Raw genomic sequence first — 24,595 nt, 5'->3', positions numbered from 1 at the left:
CTTCGCCGAGGGGGAAAACAGAACGGGAAACACAATTATCCACTCTTTTTAGCCATTTTCTGGTGGAATATGAACTTATTTATCACACAAACAAAGCCAAGTGTAAATCGGACCCATATGGATATTTTCTCACAGCAGATTGTTCAGTAGAAGTGAAAAAACGGCAGTCGTAGCTAGCCGTTAGCATTAGCATTCTGTGTTATTTATGTATTTATGGGCTGTTGAACCACTTCCACTCCATGTCTTTGTATCTTTATTTAGTAGAAAACTATATCCATAATTCAGCGTTTGTTAAAGTACTTTTTGAATAAATAGAATAAGATTTTTCTCCAAATTGTTCCCCCCCCCCCCAACTGTTTTCAAACATGACCATATATGGGCGAATCCAGAGATGCCGTCTGTATCTGTAAGACGCTTATCCAGGACCAGTTGAAGAGTCCCTCCAGGATTTTGCGAAATCAGCCGATAACTTTACTTTCCTTCGCCACTTCCGCACAACCAAAGTGAGTTTCCGATCAGTTAAATTCATTTTACTCGTTATATTTGTGCGTTGGAAGTGGGGCCCGGCGCCTCTCTGAGTTAATCCGCGGGCAAAGCTGTTAAATTTTGCAGTTTCTTCTTCTTCTACGGTGTCGGCGCCTCGTTCTGTACTTCCTGATTACACTCGGGCCATTGCTCAAACCAAAAACTGTCCTCCACATTTTTAAATCCCCAAACCCAAACATTATCGATATCGAGCTGTTCTGTGCTCGAAGTGTTTTTATCACGCTCTGCTGGAGCTGCTCACCACGTCGTATCCAACCTAGACATACTTTTTTTTTTTTTTTTAATAACTCCTATAGCTGCCAGGAGTCAAGATCTTCACCAGCACTTTCGCCTACATTTCACTTTTATTATTTACTTCTTACATTTTTAAATGATAAAATGTAAAATATCGACACTAAGGTGATCATTTGCCTTGGTCTGACTTTACAGCGAGCTCCTCTGCGTCCGAGTTTTGCTTCGCTGCTCCTGGAGCTTTTTTTTCGAGCTTTAAACTGACCTAAATCCACTGTATTTAGATCTCTTCTTTCCCTCGTGATGCGGCGGCGTTCGGTGCTGGTGCTTTGCTACGTGAACCGAGTCGACGTGTGAAATAAACTCGTCTTTAGGTCTGTTCTTCTCGGAGTCAGAGGCTCAGTTTGATCAGGGTTGAGCAACTTTCCATTTCAACTGTGGGAAGAATGGCGAAATCAGGCATTTTCGCAACAATCACAAAATCCTGGAGGGACCAGCTTCAAAGCATCGGGCCCTGGAATTGTTTGTTTCATTCGTGCAGGTTTAATGGGTCTCCAGAGCTCCAATTATATGATATTTATTCCTGCAAGAATCAAGTTGATCTACGGTTTGAAATGTGCATCCAGTTCAGTTTTAGTGTCTGATTTGTTGGAGCAATTCCAGTCAATATAGTCCAGTATAAAAGTCTCTTTCACAAAAGGGACTTCATTAGTTTGGGTAACGCTGCCCTCTTCTGCTCAGGAAGTTTACAAAGTCATCACAGGTGTTTCGGAGACGCTTGAGCGGTGGAGCAAAGCGAGTCAGGAAACACTGTGTTGAACGGCATTTCAAAATAAGCTGTGGTTCTGAGTCTATTAAACACAAGTTAATTAGCTCGTAGTAGCACAAAAGTAGTAGATGAGTTGAAAACTGTTGACAAAGTGGGCAAAGAGGTCCTTGGGGCGGAGGGAAAGTTCGCACATCGTTTTAAACATGGGGCTAATTAAAAAGCCTTTCATGTCGAAGTCCATATGTGCCGGGTTTTGAAATGTGAGCTTCAGTAAAAAAGGGTCGGTAATACATGTAGATGAATTCAGGATCGATCCATAGGGTGAAGACCGTACGGTACATTCTTGAACGGGCAGATGTCCGCTGATGCTCCCCAGATGGTGCGGTCTCGTCAGCGTGTAGAAACTGGGAGGTAATTCAAAAGTCAAATGGAAATAATTTGCTGGGAATAGAAATATAGGAAGGATGCATTATGGAACTTTTTATGCGAGAACTGATGTGCGTGTTAGACCTTTTAGAGGCTTAACGGTTGCATTTGTGGTTAGCGTAGCATTAGCTTTCCTTTCAATCACGGTCCGGGAGCAATTGTTTCATAGGGTTTCTGGTAGGTTTTCACTCTATCGCCTATTGATCCTGGAGCATCACACCACTGGTCACTGAATAGTTGTCTTGATGTTGATTAGAGGTCGACCGATATGGGTTCTTCTACGGCTGAGTAAGATTTTTGGGGAATTTTGATTGGTCGTTGTGCTGATATTATTGAAAAAGTCTGTCTATAATCCTGTGTATGATGCTAAGCACAGGGCTGATGAGGACAGAGAATCAGCAGATTCCAAAAAAATAATGGTAAATCTGTATCTCTTATGGCTACGAAGTTATACGCCAAAGTCAAGTGCAATATAAAATGGGATTAGAGTTGTACAAACTTCTGCTCGATTTCCCCCTGAGGCCTAGGAAGTTGTGACTGAGCTCTTTCCAATGCAAGAAACCTGAAGTCTCTATGATTTTCTGTTCCGAAGAGAGAATACCCATATATCGGTCGTCCCCTGATCTTGATCACAATTACATGTTGTTGGTTACAAAATTATGTTTCTGTTTCTATCTTCTGGTTAGGGCTCGGCGACATGGCCAAATAATATAAATGTTTTTACTTGATTACGATTTAATCGATTTTAAAAGTCCCCTGATCTTTCATATGAAGAAAACTGCTCAGAGTCCTGCTCATTAATATTTCATAATGTAACTACAATTAGGCCCATTAAAGGGACTATACAGAGTTTAAAAATGTCACGATTATGTATTTTCCTCCCCCTACATGTTCCAGCCATGTCCTAAGATGTAAAATGAGCCCAGAACTGCCTCTAAAATCCTGCACTGTCACTCAAAAAGGTGTTAATTTGGGTCCGAAGTGTTGTCATGCACGAGCTTGATATAGAAGCTGCAGTTACACGTATGACCTGAGGTGGCAGTAGTGAGTATAAAATGGCTCACTTGCATCTAGCCCCTTTAAGAAAACATAACCCTTTATTTAAAAATCTCTTAAGAGTTTTCAAAAGTGTTTGTTTTATCGTCTTCACGCCTCTGCTGTGATTGAAAACTGTTTCCATGGAGACTCAAGGGAAAGGGGCGGAGTTAAATAGTCGGCTCAGAGCAGAGTTAGCGAAAGGCTCAGGAGCAGAAACTCCAGCGTGTCCTCTTAAAACACTTTGGCCTTTGTCATTTCACGACTGAGCATCAGAAACGCTGATAAAATGGCCGCACCCTGGGGGGACATGGAGCGGCGGACTCCATTTACGATGTAGCCGTTTTTAAAAGTATGAATTAATTGAATTAATCTGATTTATCGCCCAGCCCTAGTTCTGGTACAACGGTCCCTTCTGTTCCTTTTGTCTTTTTTAGTCGACAAAAATACATGTACATTTTTAGTCATAGTTTTAGTCTCATGAAATACTTTTAATTTAGTTTTAGTCTAGTTTTAATCAGCTTTGACTAAAATTACGACCAGATATTTCAGTCGACAAAATCAGACGAGGAACATTGTTAAAAAAAAGACTATACGATGTAATAGAAGCAGATTAGACCATTTGCTATGATACAAATGCAAAACTGTGACAAAATAGACCATGTATTGTCAGAAACAAAAATATAGGTCCTGCTTTTCAAACTCAAGACTCTAGTTAATCCAGTACAATGGGTAAAATTCTATGCGTTACAAATCCATGAACAATTTCAAGGATCCAAGTGTTTTCTTGTTATTGCAAAGGGCCGAAAAGTGAGTGGAAAGAAAAATGTAGTTTCCCATAAAATGCATTAAATAAAAGTAATTCTACTGGTCATTTCCTGATGTCGTCTGGAAACCATTATCTAAAAGTATTTGATTTTTGAGATCAGCATCAACACAAAGACACAAACGGTGAAAATGAACAATTTCCCCAAGAATCAAAAGTGAAAATCTCAAAAAATGTAGTTCTTATGCCCAAAAAGTGCTCCCTATCTTAAATGGAAGCCATGTTTGCGTAAGCCATCAGTCGGATAGGAGTAAAGGTTTCCAAAAAGCAGTCATCTGTACTGGGTTGTAAAACAGCTCTAATGACAAGTCTAACACGTACCTACTGGCGGCGACTGAACCAAAGTTTCTAAAATGATCCAATACAGATGACAACCTTTTGAAACGTTTACCAAAACTGGAGGCCATCTTAAAAATCCATGGATTATTTTTCAAAAGTCCGTAGAAGTCGTAAATTTGCTGTCATTTCGACATAATTCCCCAAAAATGGTGCAAATGAGGCCAAATACTCGCCATGATGAGTGGAAGCAAAAACGTCCGTCTCCAAAGAGTCTGCAAAAGTAAGATCCAAACGAAAACGGGGCCGAACAGACACGGATTCTGTAGATTACCTGGAATCCGTGTCCATCTCTAAAGTCCGCGAGAGTCTGTGTGGTCGGTCTTAGTCGCTGCTGTCTTCGTCGTCCTCTTCATCAGACACCTGGCCGCTGTGGCTGAACGGCTCGTGCCGCTGCAGCCGCGCCCCGTTAGCCTCCGCCGTTAGCATCCCGAAGCAGAAGTCGCACACTCGCACGGGCCGCGACGACTGGCTGGGCAGCAGGTGGCGCTTTTCCGAGCACGGCCCGCACACCACGAAGCCGCACTTCCTGCAGTGGTGCCGGCGGTTGACGGCGGTGAACTTGGCCTTCTGGCAGCGCATGCAGATGGAGGCTTCGGAGTCGGGCACCCACACCGCCGCGTGCTCGCCCACCGGGGCCTTGCCGCTCTTCTGGAGCAAGTCCCCCACGCACTTCCCGATGTGGTTCATCCACTCGGACTTCTCGGTGGCGGTGGCAGCGAACACGGTGAAGGATTTCGTCGGGGTTTTGATGAGCCAGCCGTTCCGTAAGTCGTACTCGCCGTTATCCGGCGCCGTGTCGATGGTGACCGACTCCAAAGGGATGATGTGCTGCTTGTTGTATTTCTTCTTCTGGATCACGATGTTGCCGTAGACCAGGATGTCGTTGAAGAGGAAGAACTGGCGGAGTTTGGGTTTCTTGCGACACAGTTTGGTGAGGATGCCCTCCCCGATCAGGACCCGTCCGGGGATGGCCAGGGGCTGTCCCGCGGCGCCGAAGCAGCCCTCCACCACCCCGATGCGCTTGGAGTTGGCCTCGCTGTTCGCCAAACGGTCCACCATCTTCTCCACCTGCGAGAGACACGGAGGGGAGCGGTGAGTTAGGACTTGCATGTTTTTAAAACTGATGAGATAATCAGAGGTTCAGCCCAGTAAAGGTTTATAAAACATTCGACCCTCCAATTAATGCCAGGCCTAGATCAAGATCAAATCAGGAGGAAACAAGGTCTATAAACGGTCCTTCCAATCCTTGAGGGTGCTACACAAACATCTTAATGAAGACATTGTCACTCAAAAAGAATTGTCTAGAGTGAACTACAAAAGTGAATAAAAAAACTACACCCTTTATTTAACACATTGTGTGCCAACAATCCAGACCATTGTTCATGATATTTGTAGCAGCACAGCATATTCTATGTTATAGATATGGACACATGCTATGACTCTAAGCTCTCCGTAGGTGAAAACAGTTTAGTTCTACTTGCCTCGGTTACTGAGAAATCTAAGCTAAACAGAGGCTAAATTTGATCAAAATCACTGATTTATTTCTAGATTCGGAGATAACTCTCTGCTTTCTAATTAACTCCTCTCTCCTCTCTCAACGGACATTAACGTTATGGGAAGAGGCAAATTCTTAAATATATAAGCTTCAACATTGTCGACACGTTTTGAAACACTGCGTGGTCAATCGCATGTGCTCGGATTGAAGACTTTAACAGGATGTTTCTCAGTCGTCCTTGGACCGATTTTAACCATTTAAAAACTCAGAGAAATGTTAAAATCTCAACTGTTTCGATATTTCCATAGGAAACCGCTCTGCTTAGTCAAACGCGATCCAGAGAGCGAGAGAAAAGTGTCATTTTGACAGAAAAGAAAAGAAATGCAACAATATATAAAATGTCTAGATCCTGGCTCTTCACAAATGTTTGATCGTCATTCATTCACTTCTGTTCATCCCAGAGCTGCCAAAATCACATTTAAAGGTGTGTTAGTGTGTCTTGTTTCACAATAAAAACTCCCTGCAAAAATGTGTTTTTCCGTTTTTGGCACTCAATGTGTTAAGAGATGATGCATCGAATATATATATATATTTTTTTTAAATTTAGCAGCAGTTTTTGCAACAGACTTTGTTGGTTTCGTGACATATTGTAAATGTCTTCCAAACAACAATGTAGACGCTAAAAGGAAGAGGTTCATGGGTCGGTGTGCTGACACATCCACCAGCTGCACCAGGTCATATCTATTACTGTATTAGAGACAAAAATGTTCTAAACCAAAGACGAAACCGTGAAACCGATAAGACAGGCTCCAACGGGGGAAAAACAAGAACTAAAACAAGAACCAAACCAGGCCTAGTGGGCGGCCAGTGTGGGCAAATTACAGCAAGAGACACGGCTCTAATTTGAGGTTTGGGATGAAAACGACACAAGATTCATGTGATTTATGGACGTGAAAAACCACCAACGTGTCTAAAACCGGCCTGAGGTTTTGGGAGCGAGCGGCGGGAGGGGATACGGGAAAGTCCTGGTCGAAAACTCCCAATTGCGTCTCATTATAATGCTCTGGTGGACATGAGGCTCCTGTCTGATCATCTCCTCTGCTTCCTCCGCTACGTCATGATGGTTCTGCTGAGTCACGGCCCGGTTTGAAGGACAAAGAGGTCGACGGCTCCACTCAATGGGTTTAAATTAGATCACAATTTTCTTTTACGTGCGTGTATACATTTTACACAAGTCACAGCTGTTGAAAAGGTGGACTCTCACCAACCACGAGCTTCCTGTTTCTAAAGGCGTCTGCACGGCGAACGGGTGATGTTTTACAAAAGCTCTAGCGGCTTAAGCTTGTGGAGATTATTTCTAAACAAACTATTCTTCACTGTTGTCTTTCACTCAACTTTTCATAATCAGTAAACTTTAATAAATCCGATGTCATCCACGGATAAGGGATTATTGCAGCACGAAATGTACTTTCAGTTATAAAAATAATAAGAGCCGAGAATCACACCTGAGGAGAAGAAAACTCCATCACGCACTCCTAGTTCTTCGAGTTCTTCCATCTTTACTTATTTTTTGCAAACACAGCTTAAAACTATAACACCGTGGGGACTCAAGAAATGTGGGAAAGTTCAGTTTTAGTCATGATTTCTCCTCATTTACTTTTGCCTTGTTGTTGGGTCTTGTATTGAGAAAGTGTTCAAGACAGTTAGCCAATATATCGCATTATTTTAGGATCAACCCAGGACTAAACCGGATCAAAATGTTGCTATATCAGTCGCATTTTCCCTGTGTTGGTGAGGTGTGAGTTGATAATAGAGCAGTAAATGAGAGGGAGAGCCTTCATTTGAATATAATGACTATAATGACACTAATGACAGGAACAGGCAGACTGTGTTCGTCTAAAACAGGTGTGTTCAGCTGGAAATGTAAAGCTCAGAGGGTGTGAAGAGCTGAAACAAGCTAAAACAAGGCAACTCTTTCACTGGAACCTAAAAATCAAGCTAGAAGTCTGGTGGTAAATGGTCTCAACTTCTATAGCACTTTTCCACCTACATTAGGCACTCAAAAAGCTTTACAGCAAGGAACCAGTCATCACTCTCTCACTCGTGCACAAGTGTGTTGCCCAAGACAGTGTGTAATTTCAGGAGCTAGGATTCGAACCCCAGACCTTCCGATCACGAGACGACCTGCTCTACCAACTGCGCCACTGTGGCCCCTGGACTCAGACCTGAATTTTAACAGTCATATTAAATGGCCTTTATCATGCAAAATCGACTTTTTGGAGCTTTTAACCACGTTGTTTTGCTATTTCCTTATCAAAAACACCCCCAGAGTGTTTTTTGGCTTCATTCACGCAGTTCTCAGCAATCCTCCTGAATCCTGCTCCGCCCTCTCCTGGAAAACCACTGAGTTGTGACGTTTTTTACATCAGTGTCAAACAGGAAGAGCCCGACGTCTGTGCCTTATGGCCCGATTTAATTTATAAAACAGCTTATAAAACAGCACCCTCTGAGCGTCTGAACAGATGTCATGCTTGCACTGAAAGCTGTGAAGAAGGAGCTCTTTCTAACCTACTCTGGACACGCCTGTTCTTTTTTCTTACCTAACGATAATGTCACGGAGAAAAGCGAGAGAGGTGCAACCTTCCGAAAGAAGAGGCCACTCGCCAGAAGTTGGGAATTTCTTTCTAGGATTCAGCTTCCATCACCAAAACAGTATTTCCTGTGACTGTCTCTGATGAATGTCTGATTCTGGCGAAGGTTCACCAAAGTGGATTAACTTTTATAACCATTGCGAGTCCCATAACATAAACACCTGATGGAGCGGCCGGAGGCAGGTGTGCAATCAAAATCATTAATGAAGCTGTGTTGCAAATGTCAACTCCTTATAACGGCATTGTGAAGTAACTTTACTTACTGCTGTGATATTTATATTTCTTTTACTGCTAATGTTGCATGGGCGGATTAGCTCAGAGAGAGGGGGCGTAACTATCTGAATCGAAGCGTTGTGTCTTCCGGGTTTGCAAAATACCCCCAGAAAATACTTATATTTCTCACAAAAAGTACTCCATAGTGGTAGAGGTACAATATATCATATAAATGCCAATAGTTTACTTTGGAGTGGCTAAAATAGCAGGATACAGATCCTTTAAATCAATTAAATCGGTGGCCTATTACAATCTAAAAAACATTGCTAATATAAAAAAACAAGACTAAACCAGACTTGGAGAGATTAATTCATGCCTTTGTCTCCAGTCGGTTAGACTATTGTAACGGCTGCTCACTGGCCTCTGTAAACGAGCTATTAGAGCTGCATTTTAACCAAAGCTGCTCGAGTTCTGACCAGGAAATACAACCATGTTAGTCCAGTGCTCCGGTCTCTACACTGGCTTCCTGTCGCTCAGAGAATAGACTTTAAAATAGCTCTGCTTATGCACAAGTCTCTTCATGGTCAGGCTCAAATGTGTATGTGTATATATGTTTCTATAAAGGCTGAGTTTCAGTTTCATGCAGCAAAGGTCTGGAACAGCCTCAGTGAGGACGTGAGACTGGCCTCAACCCTGACTGTGTTTAAGCCCAGGCTGAAAACAGGCTTATTTACTGCTGCCTATGGCAATTGAACGTATGTGAACAAACAAGAATATTATCATATACAGTTGTGCTCAAAAGTTTACATACCCTGGCAGATTTGTTTTATTTTTTGATTATTTTTCAGAGAATATGAATGATAACAAAACTTTTTTTTCACTCATAGTTCGCTGATGTTTGCAGAATGTAGGTGACACCCCGTGGAATCCACAATAAACATGTTGTGTACGTCTTTACACTGCACAGGATGGGAAATTGTAAATTGAAACATGTCTAGCAGGGTTTCTTTGACACTTTCACTTCAACATTTTGGGAATTTTGGCACTGTGACCATCTCCCCCACTGTGAGTAGTAACAGCTTACCCTTTCAGGTAAAGCATTGCACTTTATTTGAGTTGAAACTGCACAATGTGAACATACATCCTCGATGGTATATGGTATAAATAACCGAGGTGGCCCCCGGGGATCAAAACACCGGCCTTGCCTTGAAATAACCCGGTAAAAGAGTTTAGACGAAACAAATAGTGGGTACATATCACATTATGTTGAACAATATAATGAAAAAGTCATGTTTGACACTAAAGTTGATCCGTTTCTCCTGACTCCTGTGTGAAGGCGACTCATGTGACGTTTAAAGACCTCGTAGAAAACAGGACAGATGTAATTCCTGCTAATGAGCTCCTACAGAATAATCCATGCATAACCAATGGGCCCGAACATATGGACGCAGATCGAAAGGCTGAATTATTAAACGGGAAGGTCAAGCATGCGTAAATAGCACTGTGCCCTTGAGATATGTGGAAATTAATATTTATTTGACCAACACATTTACATACTGAAAGTACTGAAAGTACTGCAAATCAATGTCAACTCTGGGAATGTGCTCCATAAAGGACAGCTCTGCAGCCCCGGAGTCAGACTCCATTTTATATTATTTTGTATTAAATGTCTGATTCGGTGCCTGGAAATCCAGACTCACTGTCAGCGGTTTCAATAAGCCAGATGTTTACATACACTTCATACAAAGACGCATTTGCATTTTTCTCACTGTCAAACATGAAACCAGAATAAACTTTTATTTTTTTTAGGTCAATTAGAATAAAAAAATATATATATATTTGTCAAATGCCAGAAGAACGAGAGATAGAATTTGACCCTTTTTATTAATATTTGGTAGCTTTGCCTTTAAACTGTATATTACATCACAATAGTTGTTAGAGTTTTGAACGGGTGTAACTGAGACACCTTACACGCACATAGAGTAAAATAAAGTTAATATGGTTTCATGTCTGACAGTGAGATACAAATACAAATGTGTCTTTTATGAAGTGTATTTAATATGGTTCTCACTGTGCCTCTTATTTACCGGAAACAATCTGAGATTGCAGAATAAATGGAGATAAACTAAACCACCCAGAATCATGATCAATTTCGCAACAAAAACGTGCTCAAACTCGTCTCGTCTCAAACGAGGACGACTTATTCAGAGAATCATCTGCTCAACAAGATTACGCTTCATACTTCAGTGATGGAAATGCACTGGAGCTCTTTATTTGCATTTTCAAGTTTAAATTAATATTCAAGAAACGCAGTGGTCAGTCTTTATTTTAATTACAACAAGATTTTCAATTTGTCAAAATAACGGACGGCCTTCAACATTTTCCATCAAAGCGTAAAATTATCTGTAAATGACAGAGAATTTTCAGTTAATAAAACCCCTGCTCTACCAGAGACTGAGCGGGCGGTTCCGCACTAATATTTGAGCAGGATTATAATCACAAAACTCGCCTATTGTTGATGTGTTTTGGTAATTTACCACAGTTTAGAAAAACTCTTGGCGCCCTGGGCGTCTTCCGTGGATTGTTATTGTGCTTGAACATCAGTAAGACGAAGGAGATGGTGATCGACTTCAGGAGGAAGTCACGGCCGCACACACCGCTCAACATCCAGGGGGAGGACACTGAGGAGGTGGACAGTTTCAAGTATCTAGGTGTTCACCTCAACAATAATCTGGACTGGTCCCACAACACCAACTCCCAAGAAGGGCCAAAGTCGCCTCCACCTTCTGAGGAGACTGAGGTCCTTCTATGACTCTGTGGTGGCCTCTGCTCTCCCCTACGCTGCCGTGTGCTGGGCCCCGGGCCGCACAGAACGGGACAAGAACAGACCGAACAAGCTGGTCAGGAGGGCCAGCTCTGTCCTGGGCCCCTGGACTCTGTGGAGGAGGTGAGGGACAGGAGGGTGTTAGCCAAGCTCACCTCCATCATGGACAACACCTCTCACCCACTGCACAGGACTGTAGAGGAGCTGAGCAGCTCTTTCAGTGGCAGACTGAGACACCCTCAGTGCAAGAAGGAGCAGGTCCTTCATCCCCACTGCTGTCAGACTGAACGACAAGACTGTAAAGTAACATGTGCAATAACCCCTTTACAAAAGTATGTGCAATAATCTCTGTTGTTCTTAGTGCAGGTTGTCGATAAGTGATGCTGGCACACTTTCCTCTTCCCGCTCGATCTCTTGCTAAACTTAATCCTTTCACCACAAGGCAAAAATACTTGCCAAAGCTTCACTACAACCACACGAGCTGCACAGACTCCCCCCCCCCTTCTCTCTCTTTATTGCAGCGAAGTGGAGCAGGAGGAGGGGGTGGGAGGGGTTTATGGGGAGATTGTGTGAAATTCAGGAAGTGAAATGACTTGACATTTTGTTTCAGCTGTTTGAGCTCTAAATGAACAAAGTTTAAGATACTTTAGTGTTTGAGACAATCACTCTACAATCACATTTTCATGAGGCTAACCTTTGACTGTAAAGTCCAGAGAAGATTTTGAAGAGGCTGCTGGAATCTGAGGTCTCCCCTGGGACCAAACCAGGACAAAACCAAGACTAAGATCTAAGCCCGGGCTCCTCCCTGATGAAGCAGCAGATTGAGGCTTTGGTAATGACAGCTTATCTCTGCTTTTCCTCCGACTTCAACAACATGACAGAGAAAGAGGATGTCAGGAATGGAAATGTCACAGAGGAGTTAAATGTTTGAGGAAACAGTCCTGGTTTTTCAGCTTTAGCCCAAGTCCAACACTCTACAGCTGTAAACGTAATAACAGGCCAATAATGATACAAGTTACGACTTTATTTCCTGGTTATTATGAGAACTTTTATGCCAAATTCAGTGAGCGGTAAAAAGATGCATTTTCTTTTCATTTCAAACTAACTTTCCTTAGCTTGAGCAACTATATTGGCGTCCCCACATAAATAGTCCCTGCAGAAGATTCACATATTACTCTAACATGAGTGAATGGCTCAGGACATAACTCTCAAGTATGTGGATGAGGGAATAACATTCTAATTTGTTAAAAAACAAGATTTAGATTAATACTAACCCCCTTTCAATCATTGAGCAGCATCTCCATGGAAACGAGCCGGCAATTTCCCAATCCCAGAACAGGTCGAGGTCAGAGGAGAGACATGTTTTAATTAAATCAAAACTCGCCAAAAGAGGTTTTTTATTCCGCTCCTTCAGTGAAGTGTTATTTACTGAGGCTTTAAACAAATAATTTCTGTTTACGACTTGCAATTACACAGTCACCAGTATTAATGATTCGTATAACGGCGTGCTGAGACTCAGTTTCAGTCAAAAATGAAAAGAGGAAGAGAAAGTGTCTGGTGCGAGCTCAAAGACGCATCACTAAAGCAGAAGTCCTGTTTCAAAAGACGCTCTGAAATCCTGGTTCAGCCCTGGGCTAGTCCACGTTCACTTTGCAACATGAAGCTCAAGACAAGACTTTTCTAAGACTTCCGGCCCAAACATTTTGGGTCCATTTGGAGAAGAAAGGGCACAGAATTTAAAGAAAGAACATCTGTCCCACTGTAAAGCCTGGGGGTTGATCAATCACAGAAAACACTGAAGGAAAAACGTGATGATCATAGAGGAGCAGTCTGAAGGTTTTTGTCGTGGCCTTCACAGTCTCCTGACCTAATCATTATTGAAGATCTGTGGATGGACCTCCAAGAGCAGTGTGTACAAGTCTGCCCAGAAATGTCTTCATTCTGGAAGACTTTTGTAAGGAAGAAATGTTTTAGGGAGAAAAACTCCGGTCTGATCCCCGGCTTAGCTCTGGTTTAGTCGTCTCCAGTTTAGCCCCCGTGTTAGCCCTGGTTTAGTCGTCTCCAGTCTGGTCCCTGGTTTAGCCCTGGTTTAGTCGTCTCCGGTCTAGTCTTTGGCTTAGTCCTGGTCTAGTCTCCGGCTTAGCCCTAGTTAAGTCGTCTCTGGTCTAGTCCTTGGCTTAACCCTGGTCTAGTGGTCTCCGGTCTGGTCCCTGGTTTAGCCCTGGTTTAGTCGTCTCTGGTCTAATCCCTGATTTAGCCCTGGTTTGGTCGTCTCTGGTCTGGTCGTCTCTGGTCTAGTCCTTGGCTTAACCCTGGTCTAGTCGTCTCCAGTCTGGTCCCTGATTTAGCCCTGGTTTGGTCGTCTCTGGTCTGGTCGTCTCTGGTCTAGTCTTTGGCTTAGCCCTGGTTTGGTCGTCTCTGGTCTAGTCCTTGGCTTAGCCCTGGTTTAGTCGTCTCTGATCTAGTCCTTGGCTTAGCCCTGGTTTGGTCGTCTCTGATCTAGTCCTTGGCTTAGCCCTGGTTTGGTCGTCTCTGATCTAGTCCTTGGCTTAGTCCTGGTTTGGTCGTCTCCGGTCTAGTCCTTGGCTTAGCCCTGGTTTAGTCGTCTCCGGTCTAGTCCTTGGCTTAGCCCTGGTTTGGTCGTCTCCGGTCTAGTCCTTGGCTTAGCCCTGGTTTGGTCGTCTCTGATCTAGTCCTTGACTTAGCCCTGGTTTGGTCGTCTCTGGTCTAGTCCTTGGCTTAGTCCTGGTTTAGTCGTCTCTGGTCTAGTCTTTGGCTTAGCCCTGGTTTAGTCGTCCCCGGTCTAGTACCCGTCTTAGTCCTGGTTTAGTCGTCTCTGGTCTAGTCTTTGGCTTAGTCCTGATTTGGTCGTCTCTGGTCTAGTCCTTGGCTTAGTCCTGGTTTGGTCGTCTCTGGTCTAGTCCTTGGCTTAGTCCTGGTTTGGTCGTCTCTGGTCTAGTCCTTGGCTTAGTCCTGGTTTGGTCGTCTCCGGTCTAGTCCTTGGCTTAGTCCTGGTTTAGTCCCAGCTGTACAGTTCATAGAAGAGCCTTTATCTCTTCTCTCCACAGAATTTGCAGCCTGTAATTGTGTAGTTGGAAACTGGGTGTCTCTTCCTCATTGTGGTTTGAGCCGGTCATTAGATTACAGTTAATGGCTTTGTGGTTTGCTGCGTTATCTATTTGATAAAGTCATATAAGTGTGTTTTCTATTTGATAAAGTCATATAAGTGTGTTTTCTATTTGATAAAGTCATATAAGTGTGTTTTCTATTTGATAAAGTCATATAAGTGTGTTATCTGCCCATTGGTCAGTTCCAGTCCCAGTGGGTCACTCAGTTAACCTCATCAGCTCAAGTGTCTCTAAATAAACTGTGTCCATTCACAACACTGTCTCCTCCTAATCCTATAACACAGTAATCTGTGTCCATTTAAAACATGGGATTATAGTCTGGGCGACACAAAGGTGACAGTTACCGCGTTACCACAACATTATTTCAAAACAAAGTCACTCACGGTGATTTAAGTGCACGGGAGTTGTGGATTCAAGTCTAGTGTAGCATTACGGTTACCTGCTGTAAACTCTCCTGTTGTGTTGGTGATAGATTAACAGGAGATTGACGCTGAATAATGTGACGCAGCTGAAGTCATGTGATCGATGACATCATACAACAATGACAACAATAACAGGTGACAAGTGACTTCATATGCAGGCCTCAAAAACAGGCAGTAAATTAATTCAGATCACTTAACTAGGAATGAGTCATTAGTAAATGGAATTATTAAAACATTAGATACTGAACAAACAGGTTAGGAATAAATAATTACAAGACAGGTAGTTGTACAAAACAAAAATGAGTACAGGATCATGTCATTCATTTAATGTTTACCGAGAAAAACAGCACAATAAGGGGAAGAAAACACTAGGGCTGGGACGATCCACTTTTGTCACAATCAGATACATATTGCTAAGTAATTATAACAAGTGATATGTTTACCTTAAAATGTGTGAAAAGTCACGTGTCCAAAGTTTATAAAACAAATGCCATATGAAGTGTTTAGATTGAAAAGTGCATTAACAAAGTGCTGCGTAACGAGTGTGTGTTCGGAGATAGAAATACCTCCAAACACAAGTATTGAATGTATTGCGATATTTGATAAAGTATCGATTCTTGGTATTGCAGCACAAAGTATTGCGATCCAAGTCCGATCCGATATTTTGTCCCAGCCGTAGAAAACACTGTGTTTTAATAGTAGAGAAAAGAAAAAGCTGCTGAACAACTCTGTCTGGGTCCAAATGCCGTGAACGTTTCCTGGTCTCGCTCAAAGGGACGATTATCCCGAAGTGTCGCCCAAAGCAAAAATGTTTAACAGTAGCTACAATATTCTTTACTAAACATTACATAAGGAGATACGCAACAAAACAGGTGCATAATTAATAGGGCTGGGACAAAATATCGGATCGGACTTGGATCGCAATACTTTGTGCTGCAATACCAAGCATTGATACTTTATCAATCGCAAATTTATCTATTGCAATACTTTCAATACTTGTGTTCGGAGGCAATTTTATCACACACTCTTTTTTTTCCCCAGTACCCATTACAGCACTTTGCTACATTTTGTACTAATGCACTTTTCAATCTTAACAGACGCTTTGTTTTTTTTAAATAAACTTTAGACTTTTACACAGTTCAAGGTAAACATATCACTTGTTGTAATTATTCGCAATTCGTATCGGATCGGCCCCTGAGTATCGTGATATGCATCGGATCGTGACAAAAGTGGATCGTCTCAGCCCTAATAATTCAGCTCAATCTTACTGAAATAATCACAATTTGAATCCTTAAAATTGGTAATTTAGGTAAAAACAAACGTATCCTCTGCAATAAATTAAATGAGATATGGAACTAGTCCATATCGTATACATTGATATAGTTCAAATTTGCGCTGTAATACTTTCTTCAGGGCAGTGGTAATATCGTGACCTCCCACAGAGCTTCTCTGAAGCCGATGCCGTTCACAGGCTGGTGTTTCTTACACAAAATCTTTACATGAAGGAGAACACGATTGTCTGTCTTCTAATGTTTACCTCAAGACATCACTCCGGTTTATCAAAGTAAAAAAATAAGTATTCTCTTGTGCAACTGGTTGAGACTGTTCAGATAAGCTGTTAAATTAACAAAAAGAAACAGGTAATCTCAAACTGATGTTTAATGCACTTTATATATAAATGCAGCTCTCAGAAAAAAATATTAACCTACTTTATTTTATAGGCTATTTTTATTTAAGATTTTTTTATTTATTTAATGTGCACCTTACGAAGCTTTGTTACACAGTGTTTATGTTTATGTTATATAGAGAGTTTTCAATAAAACTGCTCGTATTTGGCTTTGACTTAACATTTCATTTCACAGTTCTCACTTTGCGGAAACAATATCGGGATATACAGTATATCGTGTATCGATATTCAACGGCATGTGACTTTTGGTCCGTATCGCCCAGCCCTACTATGAAGACAAGAAAATGTTCCTAATGTTTTTAGCTGCTGGGCCACTGCTGGTAAAACAGTGTCCGTTATGTGAAGGATAAACCCTTTACCAGAAACACACCAGGAATCCGATACAATCCCAAGGTCCGTCCCACTGGATACAAGTTGTTTATTTATTTGTTGTTGTAGATTCTCTGTACTTTACTATGAAAGTGAGCGGATGACTCACACTTCTCATCAAGCACCAACTCGACTTCACCTCTCAGCGTTTTCCAAGGAGGAAGTACAGAGCGTTTGGGAAATTCTGACCAATATTTGAAAGATAGAAAGAATGCATGCAGCTAACAGCACAACATGACAGAGCTGAGAAAACGCACTGACACTTGACACAGTTTAATTATATCTGTGATTATCTGGTTGGGGCTTGTCCAAATATAGAGAATGTCACGAAGCCCTGTTACACCAGACATGCACAGAAACACTTCCCCTTTCTGACCAAAAAAGACTCTCTTCTAATAGAGCCATTAGCGTCACGTGGTCGCACAGGTAAAAAGTCAGGCAGGTGTGCGCCATTGCCAAACAGGTAGAGGCCAGAGGCAAAGAAATGTGGGAAATAATTACAACTACAGTCGAAATACCACCACTACTTACATGTTACGTCACCCAAAACGTGCCAAGCCCACCCCTATATATCTATATTTACTATTTGCAATCGATGCTACGCGATGAATCAAACATTTATTTACGTTTTGTGAAGTTTTCAGTCAAGACTCCCAACTTTTTTTAGCATTAGCATAAACGCTAGCTCCAAAGTTAGCCAGTCAGCTGTCAAGTCCACTCCGCAGCTTGGGAATCGCTTTTTTGTCAAATAACTTCACTTAAAGTACTAATTTCAAGCTTTACGTGTATTCAATGAACATTTTTATATCCGTACGAGTGTGTGTTATAGCTCAAGTGTTTTAAAATAAGAGGTTTTGATGGTTGTTTTGCTAAGTTGCTAACAGCCTGCTAGCCGCAATGGGAAAAGTAAGGATCGAGTAGCTCATAGTAGTTCGTTAGGCTAATCCAACATGTTTGCTAGTTTCGGGACTTACCGAGCCGGTTCGGACGTAGTTTTGGGGCTTGATCGCGGAGTTTCGGGTTAGTTTAAGTCCAGTTTAGTGTGAGAAAACGCTGACCACCTGTGGAGTGTTCAGGCGAAGGGGAAAAGCTCGGTGGATAACAAGTCAATATGGCTCCAGCGGAGGGAGGGAGGGCGGAGGGCGGAGGGCGAGCCGACAAAGGAGGCTTAACAGGCGGGTATTATGGACCGGGGAAAGTTGTCATTAACAAACACGGCAACGCTGCGTTACTGAAACTGTCATTTTAATGTAATAACAATGATTTTGTGCCTGTTTTTAGACGGGGTTTCAAAAACAAAGGTGTCAAAATGGAGAGAGGTGTTTTCCATTGAAAGTGTGTTGGCTTCACTAAGTTGCCAGATATTACTAAAATAACATGTGGTTCAGTTTGTAAAATTATCGACTTAAAAATCATTTTACTCAAGTAGAAGTAAAAAGTAGTGGCCCCAATAATTACTCAAGTAAGAGAATTTTTTTTTATTTTTTATTTTTTTACTTGAGCTTAAAAGTTTGATTTATGTTTCAGTAGCGACATAAATGATGAGAAAGATAATAATGAGAAAATTATAATATTTTTAAAATACTATATAAACATAAAAATAAATTATTAGGAAGAATTTAGTAGCAAAACAACAAATACATATTTTTTATGCGTCAAAATGAAGATTTTTCTTTTGAAGATTTACTAACAGTTTTTTTCATACTCAAGCGAGAGTAAAAACAGATACTTCAAATTAATATTATTCAAATAGAAGTAAAAAGCACTGTATGTAAATAAACTACTTGTGAAAGTACAATTACTTCAAAAAGCGATATAACCTCTTAACCCCTTTCTTAAAGCAGTTCTCAAAGTAGCTCTTGCCCCTAGAGGCCATGAGCGCAACTGCAGGTGTCGTAGCAAGTTACGATTTTTTTTAACTTATTAATTGTCTTGGAGAGTAAATGCTACGCTGACAGGAAAGGCGAAGGGAGAGAGGGTTACTGTGCATCCAATTATACAATGGAACTAATTTTTTTCACTCAAACTTGGCTGTAAATACTGTTTAAAGTGACGTTAGCCCGCAGATAGCTTTGCCCATTAGCATGTTAGCTTCTTCTTCGTGATTCTATTAGTGTGTATTGGTGACTCCGGTCCGGTGGCAGTCAAGTTGCAAACATGGTTTTCTGGCCAGAGACACCGGAGGAGATGAAGAACCCTCCAGTCATCCCATAAACACTTGTTTTACCCCCAGAGGGACCACGGAAAGGATTTATTAAGGTAAACACGTTACTTAGTACTGTTTTAATCAGGCAAATTTTTCTCCAGTTCGGCTTTAAGCTAAGACCTGCAAAATTGCGTTTTTATCGCTTTTTTTTTGCTGTGTTTTTGTCACTTTTTGTTGCTTTTTTTTGCTGGGTTTTCATCCTCGCGTTTCTTGTCAAGAAGCTTTTACATCTGGGTAAAGTCGAACTGGAGAAAATGTCCTCGGTCCAGGCGGGGGTTAAGAGTTTAAAGGGACTAGATGCAAGGTCATTTTATGCTCATTACTGCCACCTCAGGTATTACATGTAACTGCAGGTTTGAATGACAGTGCAGGATTTTTGAGGCAGTTGTGGTGAACAGGTCTGGGCTCATTCTACACATTAGGACATGGCTGGAACATACGGGGAGGATAATACATACGTTTACAAACTCCATATAGTCCCTTTAAGTAAATGTAGATACTTCAGTAAAAGTATTACCCTCCGCTGAATAAGAGTGACAACCAGCCCCCCTCTGAACCGAGCACATTTTCTACAGTTTGGCTTTACCCAAATCTAAAAGCTTCTTTAACAAAAACGAGGATGAAAATGCAACAAAAAAGCTTAAAAAATGTGGCAATTTTTTTTTTTATTGACCTTTTTTTAAGCAGGATATTAAGAATCAGTGAGACTAAAAATAATATTCTCAAGCAGAAGTAAAAATTGTCAGTCAAATAGTTACTCAAGTAAGAGTAAGATTACCCCAAATTAATACTTTTTATTAACACTATCCACCACTGCAAACAAAATAATATCAAAAGAGATAACGTACAAGCCTGAGAAAAAGAACGTACTCACTTATACTTTAAATGAAATTAAAAGTAAACAGTCCGGTGTGATAAAACTACTATTGAGTACTTCAGTTACTCAGTTAGACTAAATGTACTTGAGTAAATGTAACTCAGTTTCCACCTCTGTTTCCTCAAAGCTTGTGTGTTCCATGTCCTCGTTGACTCTGGGTGACTTTAGTTTCTTTCATAACAGCCTCTTCCACTTATCCGGGGCGGCGTCACAGATGTGGCTGTCCTCAGATGCGCCCGGGCTGGTCTGTCTTACCCGTCTCCTCCAGGGGTTCCCCAGAGAGCGTCCTGGAGCCTCCGACACAATCAGTGGTGAGAGTCGACTCACAAAGATCTGGATGTATGATTATAGTGGGGAATAATGCCCATATAGTCTAGTCTATCTTATCACAGTTTTCCACTGCATTTGTAAGTTACCTTTGTTCAATCTTATTGGTCCTGCGCAAAATAAAAAATAAAAAAATAAAAATGGAAATGTAGAGAATGAGAAGGAGCTGATGCCACTGCCTCTCCTCCAGAGAAGTAATTTAAAAGAAAAAAAACAAAAAACAAAAAGAGAGTAAGTATGTACAATATCCATCCATCCATCCATCCATCCATCCATCCATCCATCCATCCATCCATCCATCCATCCATCCATCCATCCATCCATCCATCTTCTTCCATTTTTCTGTTGCTGCGTCGTGGGGGAAGCTGTTGGAGCTGCTCAAATCACACTGCACCTGCCCCCTATGGCTCCTCCTGCAGGTGGTGGGTCCACAGTAGGACGGCCTCATGGTTCTAACAGGACCTGTTGGTCACTTATAAGGAGCTTCTGAACAGCTCTTTTTCTGACCCGTCACCTATGAGCTGTTTGCCCTGGGAGACCCTACCAGGGGCACGAAGCCCCGACAACAGAGCTCCAGGATCATGCGGGTGCTCAAACCCCTCCACCACGTTAAGGGAAGGGACTGTGGGAAACTGTAGCCATAGTTTCCCCTGGGGCAGACTGACAGAAGCGAGGCTGCTCACATCTGCGCCAACAGTCCATCTACACATAGGCATTAGGTGAAGTGTCTTGCCCAAGGACACAACGACAGTCTGCACCTGCAGGAACCGGGATTTGAACCCCAAACCTTCCGATCATGAGACAATCCGTCTAGTCCCGTTAATGTGGCAGTTCCAGGAGGGCAGTATATATAATATATATAGTATGTATAATATATATTATACATTTATAATAAAATAAATACTATTCCACATCTTATTGTCGTAAGTTGTGGTATCTTCAGTTACATTTTTCTTTTTCTTCGCTTTACAATTGTATGTTCAGATATATTTTTTGCTTTGGTAAGTACAAAAAGATATAAATGAAACGTTCTGCTGTTTCCAGTGGCGTTATTGTAAAGGAAAGGACTTTATTTGTGTCGCACTTTTCACAGACACACCTGCCCCATGCCCTGGGGCAGACTGACGGAGGTGTGAGGCTGCCAATGTGCGCCATCAGCCCCTACGACCACCACCCACATTCTCACATACACCCTAATGTACATGTTGCACAACGCCGCTGTGATCAAAGCACAACGAATATTAGAACGAGTGGCTTTTGTTGTTGTCGGGCAGTGCAGAAAAGGAAAAGGTAAATAACAAAATATAAACGTACAATTCCAGCTTTTGAATAAAAGAAAACACACAGCAACGTATTTTCATTTATCTTTCAAATGTTATGGTAAAAAAGTAATAATTTCTAAATAAAAATACTTCTCAAGTAAAATACAGACTCTACTGAACTATTGAACAGTATATATATATTTTATAAGTTTTGTGGTCGGGACATAGTTTCTACAGTGGGCATTTTCTAATTATGACCATCACCACTGAAACTGATCAAGCCCTAAAGGTCACACAAGAATTCTCATCATGTATGAATCATTAGGCCCTGAGAACTGTCCATTTTATTATTATCATCATTATTTCTGACTCGATTACAGGAAGAGATGAAAAGAGCCGTCATTAGGAGACATTATATCTGCTACTATATCAGTTCCATAATATTCTGGCTCCATCTCCGTAATTGCAGATGCCATTTATAGTTGTGCCTGAATAAGCTGAGACTCTTTCCGGAACAAATCCAGCTTTAGTTTAGTTTTTGTCATTTGAAAATGTCACATTTTATACACAACTAATGTTTGGCAAGAAAAGACAATAAGTCGGAGTATTTGTTGTTGTATTAGTTGGTGTTTCGTCAAATCCAGGCTGAAAACAGTTCTTTTTGCCCGTGCGTATGACTGAAAGTATTTTATCTGCACTCTTGCCTTTTAATGTAATTGATACATTTTATGTTGATGTTTTTTTATTGATTCTACTTTTTTTTCTTGTAACTGTGAAGGTTGTTATTGTAGCAATGTCAGCTCCATGAGGCCCAAAGAGAAGCGCTGTCTTCGCCCATAAGCACGTTTGTTTGATTGATTGATTGGTTCATTGATGTCTTTATTTAGAAATTTGGAATTTTGAAGACATGTTTACATCAAACAAAGTTTAGGTTGAAAGAAAAGGTAGAAGTAAAACCTACATGTCCTACCCCTTCTAACGAATGATTTCTTAAGAGGAAAAAAACCCTTTGTAAATTTCATTTAAAACCTCGGTTGTGAAATGTTTTACATGTGTCACAACCTTTAGGAGCAGCACCTTCACGGTGAGGCTGGGCTGAGGTTTGGTTCCTCAAACAGAAATGTTTGATGTTGCCTCAAGTAAGAGTAACTTTATTTTGAAATGAGGAGTAAAAAGTAGTGACCAAAACAATTACTCGATCAAGAGTAAGAAAGTACCAGGGGAAAATACAGAGTAAATGTTTGAGTAAAAGTCTGAAATGATGTTAATCCTAGTATTTCCAAAGGAATTGCCTGAAAAATATGCAAAAAGATCTTTTTAACCCTTTAATAGTTTGCTCAACTGTTTGGTAGAGCACACTTTATTGAATCATGAGTTGTTTCTAATTCTGTCTCTCTACCTAAGTGTGTAATACTCAAAATATCCAGTTTAGATAAATGTTGGTCTAGTTTGTACTGGTTTGTGTTGGTTTGGACTGATTTAGATCAAGTTTAGACTGGTTTATGCTTCTTTTGACAACTTTTTGTTCTCAGTGGTTAGAATTTTTTAATGGTTGTGGGGGTAACATTAAAGGGGCTAGATGCAAGTTTGTCATTTTATACTCACTACTGCCACCTCACGTCATACATGTAACTGCAGCTTCTATCTTAAGCTTGTGCGCGACGGCAATTCGGACCCGAAGTAACAACTTTCTGAGTGACAGTGCAGGATTTTAGAGGCAGTTGTGGTGAACAGGTCTGAGCTCATTCTACACATTAGGACATGGTGGAACATGTAGTTGGAGGAAAATACATAATTTTAACTGTGTATAGTCCCTTTAATTGTAATATTACTCAAGTAGAAGTAAAAAGTATCATAGTGAAACGGCTCTAAGAAGTACAATTAGCCTACTTCAAAAAGTTCCTCAAGTACATGTACTTGAATAAATATAAATGTACTCGCTCACAGACCCCCTGCAGCCGAGCCATGCGCTCGCTCTAACGCAGCTTCTGTCTTTCTCTCTCTCTTCTTTCCGTCGGCGCCGTGAGCCTCCAGAGACAGAACACCACATGACTGAAACGTTTTCCTGCATCGCTCTGTCGTGTTATCGGCTGCATTGACACACATTTGTTCTCATTGAATTCTTTTGACAAGGCATTAATACTGAACAAATACTGTACAATGCCCTTCAATCACAATAGTCTCAATGAAGCAGCTGCGGAAACAACAGCTGCTAGTTTGTGATCGGTAAAAAGCGTCTGATTTTGATGAACTGCACACGAACGTCTGCTCTTACTGTACACAGAAGGTCAAAACTAATTTCTGGACATGCCCTAGTCCTGTTTGCCCCACGATCTGTGACCTCCGGCTGTAAACGATGATGCTGCATTTGTCTGTCACATGACTCTGAGCTCTTTACCCACAATGCATCAGGGCAGCTGCCAATCATCCGGAATGAGTGACGGTCATGTGACCTGACACAAACGCAGAGGTGCAGATCTTACATGCTATTTTTGTGGCCTGTTTGGATTCTAGTCCTGGTTTAGCCGCACTTGGGTCACTCTTTTGCTACTTATTTTAGAGTTTTTATTATTATTATTATTATTATTTATTACTATTCGAGTTTTCTATCCAGTGGACCAGCGGCTCTACTCCAAGTTCCTCACCTTATCTCTATGGAGTTCTCAGCCTCAATGGAGGAAACAACACAATTAGCTAAAATCCTCCTGTTAATGTTACAACTTCACAGAAACTCACACTACAGTCTACAATATGTCTGAGGGCAGCAGCCAATTAATGCAACTTCTGATCATTTTAAGCTACAACAGTTATTAGGTCTCACAAATGATCATAAGATTGATCGGCTTTTAAGCTTTAAGCTCTTTTTAAAGGCTGTAAAGGTGGAAGACTTTCGAATAGTCATTTAAGCAGGGGCGGACTGGCCATTTGTCCATTCTGGAAGAGCACAGAAGGGCTACTGGCT

The 24,595-nt window shown here is 41.4% G+C and overlaps 1 protein-coding gene across 1 annotated transcript; it reads right to left on the bottom strand.

The window, feature by feature from the left end:
- Positions 1–4,197: 4,197 nt before the first annotated feature.
- On the bottom strand, positions 4,198–17,984 carry plekhf2 (pleckstrin homology domain containing, family F (with FYVE domain) member 2). Its single transcript, XM_079569895.1, has 2 exons — positions 17,936–17,984; positions 4,198–5,240 (listed from the first exon to the last, which is right to left on the bottom strand). The coding sequence occupies exon 2, from the start codon at positions 5,229–5,231 to the stop codon at positions 4,494–4,496; it is 738 nt and encodes a 245-aa protein (XP_079426021.1). The 5' UTR covers positions 5,232–5,240; positions 17,936–17,984; the 3' UTR covers positions 4,198–4,493.
- Positions 17,985–24,595: the final 6,611 nt, after the last annotated feature.

Source organism: Gobius niger, assembly GCF_951799975.1.
Source record: "Gobius niger genome assembly, chromosome: 13".
NCBI lineage: Eukaryota > Metazoa > Chordata > Actinopteri > Gobiiformes > Gobiidae > Gobius > Gobius niger.
Note: the sequence above shows the minus strand (reverse complement) of the source record. Positions and strands in the feature narration are given on the sequence as shown.

What these genes read in the sequence shown, in the direction of transcription:
- plekhf2 (XM_079569895.1), bottom strand. Translation starts at nt 5,231, where the DNA reads ATGGTGGACCGTTTGGCGAACAGCGAGGCCAACTCCAAGCGCATCGGG.